The sequence below is a fragment of the Crocodylus porosus genome, unplaced genomic scaffold (assembly GCF_001723895.1).
Source record: "Crocodylus porosus isolate Cpor-Errol unplaced genomic scaffold, CroPor_comp1, whole genome shotgun sequence".
Taxonomy (NCBI): Eukaryota; Metazoa; Chordata; order Crocodylia; family Crocodylidae; genus Crocodylus; species Crocodylus porosus.
The window spans coordinates 52,364,934-52,385,115 of record NW_017728949.1 but is presented as its reverse complement, the minus strand read 5'-3'; the positions used below and the strand labels follow the sequence as shown (position 1 = coordinate 52,385,115).

General features: G+C 62.6%; 1 protein-coding gene and 1 long non-coding RNA gene across 2 annotated transcripts in view; one reads left to right on the top strand and one right to left on the bottom strand.

Annotated features, from left to right (window-relative positions):
• TNS1 (tensin 1) overlaps positions 1-20,182 on the bottom strand; it is a 48,707-nt gene that overhangs the window by 9,011 nt on the left and 19,514 nt on the right. The window contains 11 exon segments of the mRNA XM_019554035.1: positions 31-102; positions 227-304; positions 1,756-1,848; positions 2,170-2,301; positions 2,717-2,803; positions 4,457-5,265; positions 5,762-5,933; positions 11,693-11,785; positions 13,778-13,853; positions 13,977-14,173; positions 19,705-20,182. The exon segment at positions 19,705-20,182 is cut by the window's right edge and continues 1,007 nt beyond it. Coding sequence (XP_019409580.1) covers positions 31-102; positions 227-304; positions 1,756-1,848; positions 2,170-2,301; positions 2,717-2,803; positions 4,457-5,265; positions 5,762-5,933; positions 11,693-11,785; positions 13,778-13,853; positions 13,977-14,173; positions 19,705-20,182 — 2,287 coding nt within the window.
• On the top strand, positions 3,427-4,437 carry LOC109322811. The gene is made up of 3 exons (XR_002104492.1): positions 3,427-3,439; positions 3,545-3,547; positions 4,357-4,437. It is a non-coding gene; the product is annotated as an uncharacterized LOC109322811 (long non-coding RNA).

Here is a 20,182-nt window from a genome sequence, read left to right as displayed (position 1 = left end):
TGCCAAGACCCGGGCACGGGGCCCGCTCACCTGCGCCCTGCTTGAGCAGATCGGTGGCCGAGCTGGCGGTGGACGCTGCCTCCTTCGTCTCCTCGGTGGGGTCTGAAAGACAGCACAGGGAGGATGCAGCAACGCTGTTCTTCTGTTCCCCAGCCCCTTTCCCAGCTCTCCGAGCCAGGAGGCACGAAGGGGCTCTGTCAGCGCCCCGTCTGTCCCCGGTCCCTACCTCGGTCGGGGATGACGAGCTTGCAGGGCAGCGCCAGCGGTGTGATGGAGTGCTGGTACACCAGGGCTGACAGGCATCCTAGGATGGGGGGACACGGCAGGGTCAGTGCACAGGTCCCCAGAGAGGGGGTTCCTAATTGCAACAGGGCAAAGCCCCAGGGCAGAGCAGGCTGGAGGCTGCATTGGCCCGTGAGCACAGGGGGGCAGCAGCAGGGCCTGCTCCTCCCTCTCAGACCCCGTGCCCAGGGTGGGAGACCAGGCCTGGCCCAGCTCCTGTGCTCAGCGTGCCGGGGGGATCATGCGGGTTGGGGCTGGCAGTGGGTTTGCAGAGCACAGGGGCTTGAGAGGGGACGGCTGGGTGGTGACCTGCTGGGAACCGGCCCAGCCAAGAGCAAGCTCAGGTGGGGACACTGCCCGGAGTGGGGACGAAGGCAGCCCCAGGGCCCAGGACCTGGAGAATCCCGTGTGTATGTATGCCTGCATGTGTGTGCTCATGTATGCACATGCGTGTATGTGCATGCGGGTATGTGCAGGCATGCTAGGCAAATGCATATGTGCGTACATGCCTGTATGCATATGTGCGTGTGCATTAATGCATATGTATGCTTGTACGTGTGTATGCATGTACACTTTTTTTTTGTTTTTGTTTTTTGCACCGGTCCTGGAGGCACTGCAATACCAGGTCAATGCATGGAGTGGATGGAGCACGCTCCGGTTCCACCACCCAATACCAAAAAGAATCTGCTCAACATAAACCTCCTATGGAGGACATATCAGCGGGCCAAAAGCCCCACATGAGCGGAATGCAGGAGAGGCACCTGGCAGGGGAAGCACTGTGACCACGTGTATGCATGTACACGCATGCGTGCATGTGCGGTCTCAGGACAAGATCCAGGCCAGGCCTCTCCCTCCATGCTGAGCTGACAGCCGTTTCTCTGGGCCCGCTGAACGTGCGCCAAGTGTGACCTCCAGGCCCGGGCGGATCCGGACACCCCTCCCCGTGCACCCTGGCTACGTCTCAGGCCGTCAGCAAACAAGGCCGCAGGTCAGCGGCGGCCCGGGCCAGCCGCCACTCCTGCTCCATCGGGCCGCAGCCGCCACACCCCTGGCTCCCGCCTAGCAAGGGATCGGCCTCCCTGAGCTGCGGCCAGGGAGAGCAGAGGTGACCCACGAGCGTCGACCCCAGCAGGCTGAGCGTGCCGACGTCCTGCGGGCCGAGGGCAGTGCCAGCTCGCAGGGAGGTGGGCGCCGAAGCGGCACCCCGGCCCAGGCCTCGCTGAAGCCGCAGCTGGCTCATCCCTCCAACCCAGAAGGGTCTATTCTGAGCAGCACACATGTGCATGTACACGCGTGTGCATGCACAGCTGGGCTCGCGAGGTGTCACGGCTCGGGGGGAGCTGTGCACTGACCACAACTGCGGTGGATCCAGAAGAGATCTCTGCCCCCTCCCGGGCACTACGATCACACATGGCTCTCACCGGACACGGGACGCGCCCCGGGTCTCCCCACGGCACGGGGGCAAAGACTCACCGAAGTTGGGCTCGTTGGGGCAGCCTTTGAGCTTGACGCCCCGCGGGCTGGTCTCGATCAGGAAATGCCGCACCAGCTCGTTAGTGATGTCTCCTGGGGGGAGAAGAGGAGCCAACGGGCACAAAGCCCATGCGGGTCTCAGCCGGTGGCACCGTGCCATGGACCAGGGCACAGGGGTCTCCGCCAGCAGCCTCACCCTGGCAGGACCTAGAGCCCTTCTCCCTCCCTCCAGGCTCCCCGAAGCCCCCTCTGACTTCCTTCTGCCCCTCCACAGCACAGAGGCTTTGCGTGAAAGTTGCATCCCCCATCCCCTCTCACACCAGCTCCCCCAGGGGCTCATCCACGAGCACTGGGGCGTGGGATCGGGGGGCAGCGGGACACGCACACATGCATGCACACGCATGCACGCAATACCTTTCTTGTTCTGCTGCACCACGGTGGGCGGAGGCGACGCCACCTTCATGGCCAGCCCGTAGGCCCCGCGGAAGGAGTGGCTGTCTCTGATGATGAAGGCCCCGGGCTCCCGGTCTTTCAGCAGCGTGATGGCTGCAGGGATGGGGACGAGAGCCGTGAGCGTGACGCCAGGCCTCTGTGTAGCACCGCGGGGTCTCCTGGTGCCTGCTGGGGTCCGGGGCACGAAGCACCCGGACCCCTCATTCCTCCCCCAGCAGCTTCCCCTCCTCTTTTGGCCTCATCTGGGGCACTGATCTATAACCCCTGGCACTGGAGCATCTCCAAACCCTGCAACAGATCTGCTCGCACCCCCCGCCGTGGTGCAGCGCACGGCCCCTGTGACAGAAGGGGAAACTGAGGCACCAGGCGGCACGTGACCGGCCAAGGGGGGCTTGGAGACCGAGCAGGGTCGGCCTCTCTTCCCAGGTCCCCCTGGAAGGGCTCTGGGCAGACAAGCCCAGAGACGGGGGGCAAATAAACCCCCACCTGGCCTCGGCTGCCCACTCACCCTGTTCCCTGGAAATCTCCGGCTTGTACCAGTACTTGGAGGTGTCCTGCACAAACTTGACGTTCGCCCGAGTCTCGGGGCTGCTGTCTGGGGGTGGGGGACAGAGAGAAAAATCAGGCCACGCAGCAAGAGACATGCAGCCCCCCACCCCAGGGGTCCCTGGATCTGTCTGGAAACCTTCCCGAACCGAGGCACCGTTCAGACCCCGAGCCCAGGCTCCTCTCCTCCTAGCACTAGCCACGCAGCCGAAATATCCCGACCTGCGTGGAGCGGGGCCGTAACCGTCCTCCCGGCGCACCAGGGGCACAACGCAGCTTGCAAACCAGGCGGTTTCGGGGGGCCGCTCCGAGCCGGCAAAGCTCCCGAGTCCCCAAAGCAGGGAAACCTCCACAACCGGGCGGCGAGACTGAAGGCACGCGCGGGGCCTTGCAATCAGGCACCTCCCGGCCCCCCGCCCGCCGGCGTGTTGTTTCCCAGTGTTTTGCTGGTTGCTACGTGGGCGCCGGCTCGCGGGGGCGAGGCTGCAGCCGGGACCCTGATGGAAATGGGCAGGGTGGAAAAGGCAAGCAGCCCATGGATGAGATCAAGGGAGAAAAAACGGGGCCTGGCCAGGGTTTTTCCCCGCATTTCTCTCTTCAAACCAGCTCTTCTCAACCAGGGACCTGCAACCAGGTGATGCAAGATCCTCTGAAGGGTGCCCCCGAGCTCCAGGGAAACCCCAAGGTTTCAGAGAGGAAACCAAAGGAGCCGGCGGGCGAGTGCCCGGGTCCACGCAGGGTTTTCCCCCGTTCCTCCAGCACGGAGGGTCCCGGCAGGGCTGGTGCAGAGGCCGTGCCCCTCGCCCCCTGCCCCAGCGCACCCCGCGCCCCTTTCCTCCCCGGTCCTTGGTGGATCAATGATCCTCCAGGCAAGGAGGCCTGGAAAACAAGCACCCCCGGCTTCTCCTCCATCCCCGAGCTGCCTTTGCTTCTCCTCCACACTTTCCTGTTTTGACCCTCTGAGAGCTGTTTTTAGAAGAATAAAAACACCGGATGGGACCTCTGCCCCCGAGCCATCGCCTGCGTGGACACGAGGGAAGGAGGCTGGGGGGTAGGTCGCTGTCCCCAGCTCCCCGCGAGCTGCAGGCCAGGGCCCCGCGGCCGAGGGGAGGATGGGCCAGAGGAAGCTCAGCCACGGGACCGGACGGGCAGGAGGGAGGCGAGCGGATGGAGCAGACCAGGGCGCTGTACACGAGCCCTGGAGCAGAGCACCAGGCGGACGGTAGCAATCTAGGATAGGCACCGACGCCCATCAGACCCCCCCCGACCCCGCCAGCGAGCTATGCCTGAGTGAGGACCACACACCCCGCTCCACGGCCATCGCAGGGGACATGCGCTGCAAGGAGGGGAGGGGGAGGCTGCCCGGGACACGGCACGAGGAGCAGTGGCCTCAAGCAGCAGCCGGGGAAACCGAGGCAGGGCACGAGGAGGGGCCGTCTCCCAAGGAGCAATGCAGTCTCCATCCTCAGAAACATCCAGGAGCAGGTTGGAGGGACACTGCTCGGTGTTTAGTCGGGCCTGACCTGGACTAGGTGCAAGCCCTTCCAGCCTGACTATCATCCCTCCCCCCTGGTATTTCGGACAGGGTCACTGCAGAGCGAGGGGACACCCTGAGGAGGGGGAAGCATCCCTTCCCGGTGCCGCGGGGCAGCCAGCAAAGCCCTACGAGCCAGGGACCCGACCCGAGAGCCCGTGTCCTTACCTAGCATGGACAACTTGGAGAAGTCCGGCAGGGTGTGGGGGAAGGCCACGGTGCTCCCGCCCCCGGGGCTGGACATGCCGCTGGACACGGGCGAGGATGTCTTGCCGTTGACCGTGGCGTAGCTGGGCAGGCTGTGGGCACGGTCGCCCGCCGACATCCTCCGCTTCTCGGGCAGCGCGGGCTGCGGCGTGGGGCTGCCCTGCCGGTAGGTGCCCGAGTCCGGGCTGGAGGACGGCGAGCTGCTCAGGCCGGGGTAGTAGGCCGGCGACACGGGGAAGGAGGGCGTGGAGGGCCCCTGCAGCCCCGAGGCGCTGCTCTGCCGGGACAGCGTGGGGCACCGCTCTTCAGGGGTCCCGTAGCCGTACGTCACGTGCCGCTCCAAGCCGGGGCTGCCGGGGGGGTGCCGGGCCAGGCCGGGGCTGCCCTGGGGGCCCACGGCGTGCCGGCCCAGCCCCGGGCTCCCGGGCGCGCCCGCCGTGCCGGAGTTGAGGGCTCGCCGCCCGAAGCCGGGGCTGGGAGGCGTGTTGGTGGCCACAGTCCTGTGCAGGGCACGAGGGCTCCCCGGCAGCACGTGGACGCCCGCCACGCTCGCCTGGGCCAGTGCCCGTGCCTGGGCCTCGGGTGGCGTGGCAGCTCGCCCGGCGGGGTAGTCGGCGGCGAAGGGGGACGGAGAGGCGCCCTGGTAGCTGCTCTGAGCCGACGGGGCCTGCGACGCGGCGGCCGCGAGGAAGCTGGAGTCGGGCGAGGGCTGCAGGGATGCCGCCGGGCCCTGGACGCTGCTCTCCGACGGGTAGCTGAGGACGGAGACCCTGCGAAGGACAGAGCAGAGCAGGCTGACCCTCCTCCTCCTCCTCCCCCTGGCCTGCATGGAGCTCTTTGCCCAACAGGCCCCCCAGAGCCCGCTTGCAAACATGGGGAAACCGAGGCACGGAGCAGCAATGTCGCTCCAGAGCGGAGCACAGGCCCAGTGCCCTCTGCTAGCCATGGGCTGTCCAGACCCTGGCGGGCGGCCCTGGGATGGGGATGCCATCCTATAACCCTTTGCTGGGGTGGGGTCAGGGCTGCAGAGAGCCTTAAGCCTCATAACCCCGGTGCCCAGAGGCCACGGGGATGGGCAGCTTGGGGGTTTTCGACCAGCTGGGCCTCCAAGAAAGGAGGGGGATATCCCACAGTGCACCCGGGTCCCACCCAGACCGTCAGACCAGCTCTGCCCAGCTGCCAATGCAGCGCCTGATCCTACCCCAAGCTCCGGCAAGCGGCTCGAACAGCCGCGGGAGGCACGGGGAGCCCGGCCCGGCTGCTTACCCGTCCACGCTGTGAATGGGGCTGCTGGTCGAAAGGGGGCTGGGGGCAGCAAAGGTCCCGTTCCTCACCGGCGCATCCGTGTCGTAGCCCTGCGGGGCCGGTGGGCTGGGGGGTGTCCCCCCACCGCCTGTTGCCGCCGTCCGCGCCACCGACTCCACGTAGCTCCTGGGCTCTGGGGAGAAAGCGAGCAGGGGTGAAGCCGGAGAGAGGCCGGGGGCGCTGCGTCCGGCCTCTACCTATGGCCGGGTCCGCGGATTCAACCTGTGCCAATGCTCCTCCACGCCAGCCCCGCGCACCCCCGTGCTCGAGGTTCGGGAGCCTCCACCCGCCCATGCACGATGCAGGTGCCTCCCAGCGTGCGTTTTCCTGCGACGGGAACCAAAGCAAAGGCCGAATCAGAAACAGAGCCGGGAGGGTCTCGCATCTGCGTGGCCAAAGCAAGGACCTTCCCTCAGAGCATCCGCCGTGGCTCACCCGGCCTCACGTGGACGGCTCTGCTCTCCACGCCACTTACCTAGGACACGGGGACGGGTCTCCTGGGGTCCGCTCAACCCCACCTACCGGGACCAGCCCCCGGCCCTGGCTCTACGAGAGCAGGACGTTCCCTGCCGGTGGAAATATCCTGGCCGAGCCCTTCTCCGGCACTTTTTGCAAGGGCAGCTCCTTGACGCTGCCTTGCAACGGTGCATATTTTCCGCTCCCCGCCTGGCCTAAAATTGGCCCATCTGCACCCATGAGTCAGGCTGGGAGAGGCGCCGAAAAACCAGCGTCTTCACCCAACTCTGAGAGGGACTCGTAAGAGGAGCGGGGAGACCTAGAGGTGAAAGAAGAATCGCGGAAGCAGGGCTGGCGGATGGGGCCTCGATCCTGCTCGGCGAGTCTGCGGGCGGCAATTGGGGCTCTCCTCCCGCCTGATCGGCGCACGCCCCGGCGTTGGGCTGGGAAATGTCTGTAGTTATCGTTAAACTAGATAAACGTCTTTATTATTTTACTCCCTTTCTGAATATGGGCAGATCTCCCGTTGCTTTTTTTGCAAATGGCTGCAATGGCCAGTGCCACAGTCCCCGTGCAATCGTAGCTCCGTGCCCTCGCCCGTGTCTCCAGGGATCGGTCCCGGGGGAAAGGAAAGGGTGAGGACACGTGCTAAAAAAAGGCACGGGTTCCCTGCCTAGCTTTGCAAACCACCTGAAAGCTGCTCCCTCCCCACCCCCAGCATGCCTGCCTCAGTTTCCCCAGCTGAAACCAGGGGATTATGGTACCTGCCCTGTGCCTGGTACAGCGGAGTTGACAGTCAGGGCAAGAAACCACAGAGCAGCAGGGCTGGCAGGGACCCCCATCTAGATCAACCCCCTGCCCAAACCATCCCGGACGAACCCAGCACCTAAACTCCCATCAACCCCGAAGAGCTAGGCTGCATCCCGACCCCCGAGATTGTATTTCCCAAGCCCAGCACATGCTGCTTCCCATCGCTGCAACACCCTCGAGCCATTGCCAAGGACACCCAAGGAGCCTGAAGCCAAGCCATGAGCCGAGCTCAATCATTCCTGGCCTTGCGCCGCGCGTTCGCCGCTCTCCCCCACCCCCGGTAGCTCTCGTGCTGGATGGCAGCTTCAGCATTCGCTCTCGATTGAGTTTCCAGCAAGATGGAAAAACCCAGCCCTTCCTTTGCAAAAAAATGCCTGAAGTCTCGGGGCACCTACAGATTGCAAACAAAGCCTCTTTGTTCCCGTCCTCCCTCCAAAACTCTTGGCAAATTTTCCTTTCCCCCTAAAACGTGTCCCCAACACCCAAGCAGAGCTAACAGCTGACGGTCAGAGAAAGCCCCGCATTCAACACCTTGTCTGAATCTCTCCCAGCCAATAAAAGATGCCACCCACAGACAGCCACAAGAGTCAAAATGCTTCGGGGTTTTTATCAAGGGGTTTTATTTTTCCTTGAAATTGTCTTTAAACTGTTTCTTGCCAAGCATAGCGCCGTACCCTCGCCCATATTTACAGGGACCAGTTGCGAGGGCGCGAGGGCACGCACTGAAGAGACACGGGTCCCCTGCCTAGCTTCGCAACCCACCTAAAAGCTGCTCCCTTCCCACCCCCAGCATGCCTGCCTCAGTTTCCCCAGCTGGAACTGGGGATTATGGTACCTGCCCTGTGCCCAGTAGACCCGAGTTGACGGTCTTGACCAAACCATTCATAGAAATCACATGGCAAAACCAAGACCCAAGGAAGAAATGGGCTGATTGAGTCTGGAGAAGAGAAGACCGAGGGGGATTGAATAGCAGCCTTCACCTCCCTGCAGGGGGGCTGCAAAGAGGATGGAGCCGGGCTGTTCTCAGTGGGGGCAGATGAGCAATGGGCTCAAGCTGCAGCAAGGGACGTTGAGGTTGAATATTAGGAAAAACTCTCTCACGAGGAGGGGGCAAAGCACTGGAGCAGGTTATCTGAGAGGTGGTGGGGTCTCCATCCTTGGCAGTGTTTAAGACCCGGGTAGACAAAGCCTTGGCTGGGATGATGTAGTTGGGGCTGATCCTGCTTGGCACAGGGGATGGACTCGATGTGACCCCCTGAGCTCCCTTCAACCCTCATTTTTCTATGACTATAAAAATGTCCTTGAAATGCTCTGCTCGTGGAGGCAAAGATTTCTGAGGTCCACCTCGTTAATCAGACCTGCCTCGTAGCTGGGAGGATCACAGACAAGCTTTTGAACGCGTGACGTTCTTCCTCGGGTCTCTTGTTTACGGGGAATGGTTTCAAGGAAAAATAAAACCACCTTCAAAAGCCCAAAGCATTTTGACTGCACTGCAGCTGTTTGCGGGTGACCTTTTACTGGACCAACGGCACGGCCAGGAGAGGTTCAGACCAGGCATTGCACGCGGCGGTGTTCCTCTCTGACCATCGGCTATTAACGCTGACAAGTCATTTTGGGGAGGGGAGTTTTAGGGGGGGAAAGGGGGCATTTGCAACCAAAAGAATAATGCGTTTCTATAACTTGGATAATTCCAGTGTGATAGGATCAGCTGGAAGGCACCTCGGGAGGTCCACGTCCAACCCGCTCCTCTACACCTTTGTGCCTCCACGTACCACGCCAGGCTGCCAAACACATCCCAGTGCCCTACAGTCTGCAGACCTATAACAGCCCCAAAACCTCAGCCAGCTGAAACTCCTTGCTGTGTATTGCTCCTCCTCATTCAACATGTTCAACCAGCAGGAGTCAGGTTCTGTTTGGCTTAAAAATCAGGAGATTATTAAAATGACGCCTTTTCCCTTGTTTTTCTTTGGAGGTCCTGGAAACAAGCAGTCAGCAATCAAAGCGGTCTTCAAAATCCCCACTGCAAACCCTTTCACACAGCGACAAGGCACCGGGACAGACAGGACAAGACCCTGCATCATAGCTGCCACAGGTAAGAGCCCTGCCGATGCGGGCACTGCCAGCGTGCTACCACTGCAACGGGGCAGGACGCGGTGAAGAGCAGGGAAGGAGCTGGTTACTACAAGCACCTCGGTCCTATTCGGAGCTGGAGAGAAGAGGGATTTTTGTGCTTGCAATGGACTTATAGAAAATGAGGGGTGGCAGGGTCCTCAAGGGGTCACATCTAGTGCCACCAGTGGGACCAGCCCCAACTACATCATCCCAGACAAGGCTTTGTCTACCTGGGTCTTAAACACCCCCAAGGATGGAGACTGCCCCACGTCTCCGGGGAGCCTGTTCCAGTACTCCACCACCCACCCAATGGTTAAAGCTGATGGCATCAAGGAAATCAATAAGAAAGATGGAAAAAATTCCTTTTGATGACCCCAAAAATGCCCATTTTCTCCTTGAGATCGGCTGAAATTTCAAATGATGTTTTTCAAGCCATTCTCAGAAACATCATTTAAAAAAAGAGGGACTTATACAAGGCTCCAGAGGCAGGAGTCAGTCACCCCCCATGGCAAGAGCTCGCGGTGCGGTTGCAACCCCCTCAGAAGTCGCCGACTTCACTGTCGGGTTAAATGCTGCTGTGCAAAATAAGGGGCAATGGCTGAAGACAGAGCTCCTGAATGGACCGGGCCATTCCCACCTTCACATCACCCTTCGCCTTGCATGTCCAGGGCAGGCTAATTAGCCTGCTCCAGCTAATGAGCCTGCCCGTGACACCCCATAACAAGGCCACGTGGCTGCAAGAAGCAGCTCGATGGCACTGCGGGTGGTACCCGTTAGACACGGGCTCCAGGCACGTCTTCCAAAGACTTCAACCTCCGCCGTGGCAGGATAAACCCCTGGCGCCACATTGCCCACTTTCAACTGCATCCCCTGCAGAAGCTATGATACGACAGCCACTCACAGGCTGCATGACCTAGGGATATTTGCTGAGAGATTAGCCCCCATGTCCAGCTCCCAGGGTAAAACCCTGCAAAAGACCCCTTGTTTTGCACGCCCTTGTGATCTGTCAGTGCACGGCCAAGTGTCTCTGGTTTAAAGGCCCGAGCCACAAGTGCATTGATGGGGAAATCCCTTCTTACCTTCATCTGTGCCAACTACCGTCTCCCCAGCTAGCTCTGAAGACGGGGAGAAGGTGAGGGATGAGGGAAAGACATGGAAAGACGCGGGAGAAGGAGGAGAGAAAGAGAGAGAGAGAGAGAGAGCTGGGTTAGCACCTTTGCTTTCACACCTCAGCTAACACGTGTGCACACGTGAATGGAATTGCTCCAGAAAGAGGAAAGCACCTGCTGTGCACAAGCACATGCACACACACACGTTTCAGGCATCGTTAGGCACTGGGAGTAACCACAAGCCACCGAATGTCCCGCAGAAACCCAGTAAAGCCACCCCCAAATGTCCCTTTGCTCCAGCATTATGAAGGGAACATAGATGCCGGCAAGGGGACCTTTCCGCCAGCTGCTCCCCATGCAAGGAACGTATCAGAGGCCGTGGTACGTGTACCTCCACCTTGCACACCTCCTCCCCTATGGAAAGGTTGGAACGCGTTTTAGGCAATCTTACAGGGCCAAATTCCAGGGGTTTTCCTGATGCAAACAAGAAAGCGCTGATTTAGGCGCCTGGCTGTAGCCACACAATCAAAGCAACTGCTTAAGGACCAGCCCTAAGAGTCCAAACCTCCCAGTTAACCCATCGTTAAGAACTTGTCCCCATTTCTTCACTTAATGAAGGTGGGGGGAGGGGAGGGAGCTTCCTGATCAACCCCTGCAGTTAACATGCACCCCATCGGGTTGCAGATAGACGCATGCTCTTAATGAGTGCAGAGATGATTATAAACCTGGGGGAAGTGGGGAAGAACTGAGCAAGGGCTCCGAGCTCCTGGCACGAGTACGGTTTGCAGCTCCATTGCCTGATCTGAATGCTAGCTGCACTCAGGCTGAGCTTTGTGACTCTCTTGAGAGGAGACAGGCATGCTCTCTCTTTAATCCAGCCCCCACCTTCAGTTTGGGGCTGGAGGACTTCCTTGCACCCCAGAGCTGACCCTGTGCCCATGAAAAGCCTCCTGATAACGCAGCATCGATCCCATGGCTTCAGCCCACGAAGGGGTCTCGCCCTCTGCCCACAGGGGTTGTGCCCAGGGCAGCGAGAGCAGAAGGGAAGGAGACCTCGACAGCCAGGGGCGGGAGGGTCAAGTTCCCGGGCTCTGGGACAGCTGAAAACACCCCCCGGCTGGCACACGGCGAGCCCCTGCCGGCCCCAAAGCCTGCTTCGGCCAGGTCCCTCCACGGCACGGCACCGACGCCGGTCGCAACACGGGTATCGCAGTCTGGCTTGAACTTGAGTCACCGTGATGAGCAACGGATGTTACCCACAGACAGGTACCCGCCACGCGCGTCACCCGTGGAAACGCACCCGCCACGCGCGTTACCCCCGGAAACACGCCTGTGGCCGTAGCGATGGGCAGCGCAGCCACACACGGCACCAGGAGCAGCCTCCGCGACCCCGGCGCTCACTCACCTCCCGTCTGCTGGAGCAGGATCTCCGCCGGGTTGTGCGGCTTGAGGCCCAGGGCGGAGAGCGGGGTCTTGGCCAGGCCGGGCGGGGAGCGCACTGCGGGCAGGGGGAAACGAGAGCACGAAGCAAGCTGTTAATGTAAAGCTCCGTAAATCCCCGGCAGCGCGTTTACAGCCAGCTCCGCGTGTTACGCATAACGGGCATAACAGCTCCCGAGAGGCACGTCGGCCTGGCTCGAGCCTGCTGGCCCAGCTGCCAGCGCAAGCAAATTCCCTGGGGAGCGAGCTGGGCATCCCCTCCCGAAGCAGCCCCGGACACCAGGGGAGATGTGGGACAGGTTGGTAAACTGAGGCACGCAACGGTCATACCTCCTCTCCCACCCCAGGCGCAAGCTGCAGGGGTCACCCCAACACAAAGCCGGACAGCCGGGCAAAGGGACCAGGATCAATCCCCGACCCAACCCTGCTCCAGACCCGCCCTCACCCGAAAATCCCACCACCCTCCCAAAGTCCTTCCAGCAGAGACGCCAACCCGCGCCCGTGAAATGAAGACGTGGACAAAAGCACTTCCAGCGATCAGGATGCACGTCAGGATTAGCCAGCTAAATGGACACGGATGTACGCAGTCCGTGCAGACGCGCACGCGCACGGGCCACCAAACACACTTCAGCAACGAATGGCATGTGGTATGTCGATATGGGCATACGTGCTGGGTACGGACACGCGGCCGGGGCGTGGAGGGACGAGGTGCGGATGGACGCAGGAGATGTGCGTGTTGCAGCGAGTCTCGCAGAAAGGGCTCGATGGGACCTGGGCATTTTTCCTCCCACCCCTTTCCTGCGGATGTCTCTCTCCCTGACGCTGCGCGTTACCAGCTCCGGACAATCCCGGCTTTCTAGGAGAGACCTCGGCCCACGAGGTCAGCGAGAGGCATAACGAAGGAGACAAACGAAGTCCGCACATTCCTTCGCCTTCTCGGGCACGGACGGACGGCTCGGGAGGGCGCCCACGCTGGCACGGAGACAAGCCAGGCCCCGTGAGCTCGTGTCTCCGCGGCCGTGTCGGCGACGTGCCGGAGGCAGCGAGTGACCGGGAAAGCGCGGGCTGCTAACGTGCGACTGTGTGGTGCGGGGGTTCGAGACCCACGAGCTCGCTCGGTGGGGAACCAAAGTTGTCCCGGCTGTCCAGCTCCATATGCAAAGCTCAGATATCTGGGGGGCTGTATTTGGGGGGTACTGCAGCTGGGCAAGAACAAGGCAACACCCAGGATGCCCCAGGGGGTTTCTCAAACCTCACATCTTGATGCCTAGGGGCATCGCCCCCAGCCTGAGCTGCTGGGAGGGGAGAGAGTTAAAAGCCACCGCTCCAGGGTCCTGCAATGGGGACCCTGGACTGGTGCCGGGATGACCAGATGCGGGCCAGGAGGGAGCACCGGTGGCTCCACTCCCGCCTGGGACGAGGGTCCCACCGAAGAGCCCCCCGAAGCAGGAGGCCGGCTGCTGGTCACTCGCTGATCCACGCCGGCACGGCCCAGGGCGCGGCGGCTGGAGCCCACCGCCAAGGCACCTAGGGAGCAAGCGGGGTGGAAGAGGGCAGAGACCAGAGCACAGGGCAGCGTCACACGGGCTGGCGAGCATCTAAGCAGGCCGACGTGGCCGCTGGCCCAGGACGGAGAGAGCAGGGAGACGGACAGAAGCAAGTCAGCCTTTCAAAGGAGTCAGCTCCTGCCCTCGGGGGACACGTGCCGGGCCAGCACCGAGGACTGGGGTATCTCATAGGGCCAGGTGTAGCATCGGCTTGACCCAGAGGAAGCCACGTTCAGGATCCTGGGAAAGTCGGGTTTTCCCAGTCCCCCGACCCCACCTTTGGGGGCCCGGAGAGCTGCTGGAGAAATGAAAGGAGCTGGAAGCGGAGGAGACAGAGCGGGTTGGGAGGAAAGCGCTGAAATGGCGGTGGGCCCCTGGCACGTGGGTCTCCGCGCCACGCCACGCCGCCCCATCCCCGGCTCCCGAGCCGTGGCACTTACTCAGGTTAACGTATAGGGTTTGTGGCGAGACGGGGAAGGCAGGGGTTGGGGGGGAAATCTCACCGCCGCTGGAGGGTGGGCTGCTTGGGGACGTCCCCTCCATCTCTTCGAAGGCTTCCTTGTAGCTGTGGAGGTGAGGCTGCGGAGCAGGGTGGGAGAGACGGTCAGCCCCAAATCTCGTCCCAGCGGAGCCCCCTACCCACCCAGCCCCAACTCCCCCCGGCCCACGGCACCGGGAACTGGGGAGGGGGTCCCAAAGCACCTCTCTGGGCCTTCCTCCTGGGTTGGCAGCGATGGTGCTGACCACCTCCGGCGAGACGCAGTGGACGGGAGACCGGGCCGTGGGGCTCCGCGCCGGGCTGGCGTCCCGGCCCCCGCTCTCATATTGGCCCTCGCTGGTCGTTCGCCTCCGAGCCGGGGCTGCGGCGTCGTCGGGGGGCTTGTCCCGGGCTTGGACCCCTGGACGGACGAGCACAGGGAGGGAAGTGCTTGTTAGAAACCAGGAAAAGCCTCGCTGCGTAGAGCAGCCGGGGGGCTGGGGGCACCGGCGAGGAAACAGGTCGTTCATCTGCCCGTCTCCTCCCGGGGGGGATGAGGAGACAGGCCGGGGCCCGGGCACTGGCTCCGTGGCCCCAAAGCCACCTCCCTGCTCCCTCGTCACACGCCCCTAGCCCCTCCGGAGAATCCAGCGCTCGCCTTGAAGACGACCAAGGCACCCATGGGCAGAGAGCCTTGCCCTGCCCCCTGCTACGTCCCAGATAAATGGCCATGCCCCCCAGAAATGCAGCCGGGCTCCCCCGCAGAGATGAAGTGATGTGCCCAAGGCCGCCTCACACACCAGTGGCAGAGCCGAGAGCAAAGCCCTTGCATCCTCTCCTCGGCCCCGGGGCTGCCGGCAAGGCCCAGGCACCGCGGGGAGCACGAGCTTGCGGCGTGCTGGGCCAGCCGTGACGCGGGGTCCTGGGGACGGGACGGAGCCCAGAGCGGAAAGCAAGCACAGGCAATGCGGACGCAGCAAAGCCCAAGCGCAGCCCGCGGGCGCCCGAGCCCCGAGCAGACGCTGGTGGGGGGCAACAGAGCCCCCCGGGCGCACGACCCCCTGAGGTGACTTCAGGCAGGGGCCCGAGCCTCAAAGCTGGGGGCGTCCCGGCTGCCCGAGCCCTGCCCGCGTGTGCGAGAGCCGGCTGCTCCGGGCATCCGCACGAGAGTCCCAGCGCGTGCCCACCCGCATGGCCAGGATCGGGCCTTCAAGCCCCACCCAGCTCCATCCCAGCCCTGCAGACTCTCCCTTGGGCTTGCCCAGGGTGGGAGCCATTCGTCACGCCGAGCCCTGGCGGCCTGAACCAAGAATACCGAGCCGGAGAGACCATTTCCCTCCTCTTAAACCAAGCAGAGCAGAGGGGGTGGGCTCCCAGGCCCCGGTTTGGGAGCTGGGGAAACTGAGGCACATTCAGGCGAGGAGCCAGATCCAGTCAAAGGTCACACAGGACATCAGAGACCGACTGTACAGGCCTGGACACTCGTATCAGGGTAAAAGAGGCGCAGATGCATGCCAGAAGCCCTACCCCCCAAGTAGCTTTGCACCACTGGGGACAGTTTTACCCCTCTGGGAGTCTCCAGGGTAATTCTGCATGCCCAAGCCAGCACGGGTGACCCTGGTGTGGCTGCACGTATCCTGGGGAAGCTGCTTGCTGGAAGGCAATAGGCAATTACTGACTCCCCGATGAGAACGGGCCACTACAGGGGGATTAACTACCCCTCTCCTGGCAGCTGATGGGCTTTGCCCTCTTGTGTGGCCCCGTCTTCCCCTCCGTCGTGTGCTGGGCAGCTCCTCACCACGCATGCACGCACACACACACGTATTTGCTTGTATACAACACGCATCTTTGCGCACACACACACACACACACCCCGCTGACTGTCCCCCTTCCCTACCCTTCCCCACTGGTCACGTGCAGCCAACCAGGAGCGGATCACACGTGTGCCAGCACACGCAGGGGGGCAGACTGAACGGCTTATTGCCATCGCCCTGCTTCCTGCTAATCTCTCTGCTCTGCAGGTGGTAACGACCCTCTCTCCTTTCTAATGCTCTTGATGTCCCGCTATTCAAACCATCCTTCCCTCCCCGCTGCCTCTGCCCCAGCAGCCCGCCTGGTCACACCCCTCTTCCATTTCCCAGCCCTGCAGCTCTAGCTATAATCTCCAGCCAGCCTTGGACATATGAATTCAGGTGTAGAAATAACCAATGGCGAAGCACTAGAGGTGCTGTCAAGACCCTCAAGAGAGATAAGATTTTGTATGACCAATTCGAGCAAGGCTCCTGCTGCATGTTACCTATATTACGCAATAAATTTACACCAGCCACACATGCAATGTAAGACTGGCCATGAGTGCAAAGTAAGTATCGAACAATACATTGGTGAACCACACAATACGTTTAAACCAGCCACACGTGCAAAGTAATTATCACAATTCATTGGTGAACTGCGCAATAAATTTAGACCAGCCACACATGCAAAGTAATTATCATGGGATAAAAACGACCATCCAGCTTTAAAAAAGAGACAGCCAGCTATTAAGTTAGCTCTTGAAAACGTGTAACAACTCCAGAGTTTCTATCTGGCTTTAATTGGACTAGATGACCTCCTGAGGCCCCTTCCACCCTTAATTTTCCCTGAGGTCCCTTTCCTTGACCTCAAGGTCCCTTCCAACCCTACGAACTACGGGACACACATTACCTTCTAATGACCACAGCACTAATGAAACCATCTCGTTTGCCTAACGCACTACAGTTTCTTTCACCTTTGCATCTATTTGAGCCGATCAGCGCACGTCCCAGTACCTCGCTTCATATAGCACCAGCCCCGCTGGCCTACTCATTAAGCATCCGGCTCCTCGTTAACTGGAGGACAGCGTGCACGGTGTTATACGTGACGACCTGACACAGCTCCAGGAAGAGCCTAAAATCAGGCCCTTGGGAAGCTGGCCCACAGCCCCCGGCCCAGACAAGGGCTTCTACCCGCTCCACGAATGCGCCTAATGCACCGCAACCAAGCCTGGCGCTGGACGCATCCAACACCCCCTCTGCCTGCCCCCGGGGTCCTGCCAGGTCCTGGGTAAATCCTCTCGGGAGAAGAGACGGTCAACCACGGACGCTAAGGGGACCCCCACGTGACCCGGGGCTGGATGGGGTCCAGGGAGAGAGGCAGCGCCTTCCCCTTGGATGGGCACGATGGCGCGCGGGGGCAGCGGGAGAGGAAAGCAAGAGCTGCCCCTCCCTGGTGCAGCCGAAGTGGGGCTCAGGACCGCAGCAAGCAAGGGGCAGGGAAGAGCTGGCCCGGGGCAGGTTTCCAAGCGGAGGCAGGATACGGACCGGGCTGGGATGGGCACTGCTGCATTCCTACCAAGGTCCTCCTGGCTGACCCTCCGTCCTCCACCCCGAGGGTGTAATCGGCCCCCTGCTCACCCCCTTCACTTCCAGCCAGGCCCGTGGCCTGCCTGACCCGTGCTGCTCCCCAGCCCTGGCTCCCGGCCTGGGCAGCCGGCACACCTTGGATCAAGCCCCCCAGGGAACACCAACCCCAGAAGCCGGGGTCCTGACCCCGAGCGTGGCATCGGCCTGAGCCTGGGCGCGGGAGAAAGACCCGTTGAGTTTGAACACAAGCTGGTCTGTCCCAACATCTCCCAAGGGCACGGCAGGACCTCCCGAGGTGGCAGCATGTCTTCGCATCGCCCGTCTCGGGGCCCTTTGCGCATCTCGGCCGGCTCCGCGTCTGTCCCCGTCTGCAACACCCTCCCTGACCGCCCCCATCGCTGGGTTGCAGCTGCCAGAGGAAACAGCCTTCTCCACTGTTTCCTTTGGGGTCCCCGGACCCGCTTCGGTGCAAGCCCTGGCGCAGGCAGAGCCGGCAACAACCGCGTGGCCGCGACGCCCGTGGCGGCAAGCTGCTCCTCGCACACGCGCGGCAAAGGAAAGAGAGAAGGAAACCAAAGAGGGTGGGAGGAAAAAGCCAAGGACAGCTGGGGGGGAGACATCCACCCCGGATCCATCCCACCGGGCACCAAGGGGCTCCCCCAGGGCCAGCACACGGGGGTCTCCCATGCCAGAGCCACAGCCGCGGGGCCACGAGCCCCTTCCCCGGCATGCACGCAACAGCGGGGCAGCGCGCGGCATGCGTGGAGAGGCACGAACCGGAGAAGGAGAAAGACCGCTGCCGGCGGAGAGCGGGCCGGGGGGCCACCGCGCCCTGCCGCAGGCCCTGCAGCTTGGCGTTGTACTCTGGCAGGACGCGCGGGGGGAGGCGGGGGCGGAAGAGCGGGAGGAGGTCAGCCAGGGAGGAGACACCGTCCGTCCGGCAGAGAGAGAGGGGGACAGACAGACGCACGGACACAACACGCAACGGAGAGAGAGGGAGAAAACACAAGAGACACCGTTAGTCCGGACCCTGCGGCACCGGGCACGGGGAGGGCCCGGGCAATCGGTCGCACCAGCTATTTACCCCGAGGTAAAATGGAGGGGGCATTGGCCCGATGCCCACCCCGAGCCCGGGGCTTCTGTTTGCCCCAGGGTAAGAGTGGGCACGTAAGAGCGTGCACATGGGCACCCCCAGCTTACACCAGGCACACGAGCACGCCAATGGAGCAGCCTCTTCTTGCCCCGGGGTAAGAGTGGGCACATGGGCGTTTCAATGGGGCAGCCTCTTCTTGCCCCAGAGTAAGACCAGGCACACTGGCACCCCCCACGGAGCAGCCTCTGCTTACCCCGGGGTAAAAGGCTGGCGTGTCTATGCCCACCAGGCCCAGATGCCCGCCCTGGACATCTATTCTCCTTCGCTGGCCAGAAGGAGAATAAAGACACCCCCGTCCTCCTTGCACCAGCCAGGGGAGCAGGATGCCCAAGTAAGCGCGTGCCAGCCCGGGGCCCTGCTGCCCTGCACCAGTCCTGGCCCAAAGGCCTCCCTGCCAGGCTGCCCCTGCCCCGGACGGAGCGAGCCCCGGGCGTCCCCGAGCCGGCACGGGTGCAAGGGCGCAGCGGAGCCGAGAGCCGGGCTCCGGCCCCCGCCCCCCTTGCAGCCGGAGCAGAGGAAATCAGAGGTGTCACGTTCCCAGCAGGAGGAGGCGTGAAATTCCACCCGCCTTCCCTGGGAGACACAAACAGGCCATTTATAGCCACCCGGGTTGTAAATAACACCCCCCCCAGCCCATCTGTGCCCTCCTGGCCGCACGTTCGGCTCCCCCGGCGTCCGGGACTCCGTGTTCTCCCGTGACGCAGCCGTGCCCGGACCCCGGCGCCGCAGAGACGGGCCCTTTGCAAGACACTGGCCCCAAAACCTCTGCGCCGGAGGGACGTCCCCGGCCTGTTCTCCAGGGCGGGTAGCAAAGGCTGCGTCCTTGCACCCGAGGCCCTGGCCGAAGCTTGCCATATAGCACCCCAGGGACCAGCATCTTCCCCCTCCCTGCTCCATCCCACCACGGAGAGAAGGGGTTTCCTCCACACACCCCTCGAGAGCAGGCCGCTTTCGGGGCTGCAGTAAGCTGCCCCCTCAAGCACTGAGGGGCGATTTGAAGGAAACCACTTCCCTGAGGTGCTCCCCTGTGCCGTGGGGCAGCGGGGGTGAGACCCCCCTCGCCACTGGTTCTGGTTAAGGGTCAGCCCTAGCCACGGCCATGGAGGTCAACCAGGTCCAAGGGACTGGGACAGAGCCCTGTGGGCTGATGGACGCAGCCCTGGCACCGCCAGGCCCGGAAACTGTGTCCGGAGAGTTGCGGGGGGGTGGGGAGAAATACTTCCTGACCCCACTTCTGCCTTGCAGCATGAGGGCAGACCTGTTGTCGACTCTGCCCAGGGCTGCTCGAGGCATCTCCAGCTGGCAGCCCTGGACAACAGGCCTTGGCTTGGAGACCAGGTTTGGAGTCTCAGCCCTGACACAGCCTCCCCGAGTGTCCCCGGGCACGTCCCTTATCCCCGTCTGCCCGTGGGCGCCTCTCACCTGCCACCCTGTGCGCGACCAGCCCTTCCAAGTTCAAGGGCTCATCCTCCGCGCGCCTCGTCGGCTCCTTGTAGCTCTCGGCTTGCGAGGCCGAGGCGACCACGGGCGGCGGGGACCCCTCAGAGCCAGAAGAGACCGGGGGGCTTCCGGGCGCGTGGCCGTGGCTCCGTTCGTCCGGTGCCGGCTGGTAGATGTACGTCGAGTAGGCGTCACGGTAATCCAGCCAGCTGGGCTCAGGCTCCCCGGCGCCACGGCCTGGCACGTAGATGTGGCTGGGCCGCGGCTGCGTCACCTGAGGGCCACGGAGAGCGGCCACGGGCTGAGCTGAGAGCGAGGAGGCCACGGGGCTGGGCCGCTCCTCCCGAGGGGCGCCGGGGGCACTGTGGGACTTGCGCAGGCCGGCGCCGGCCGGGTCCAGGTCCAGCATGAGCATGTTGAGGGCCTCGATGGACTGCTCGATCTCCCGCTGCGAGGCCGC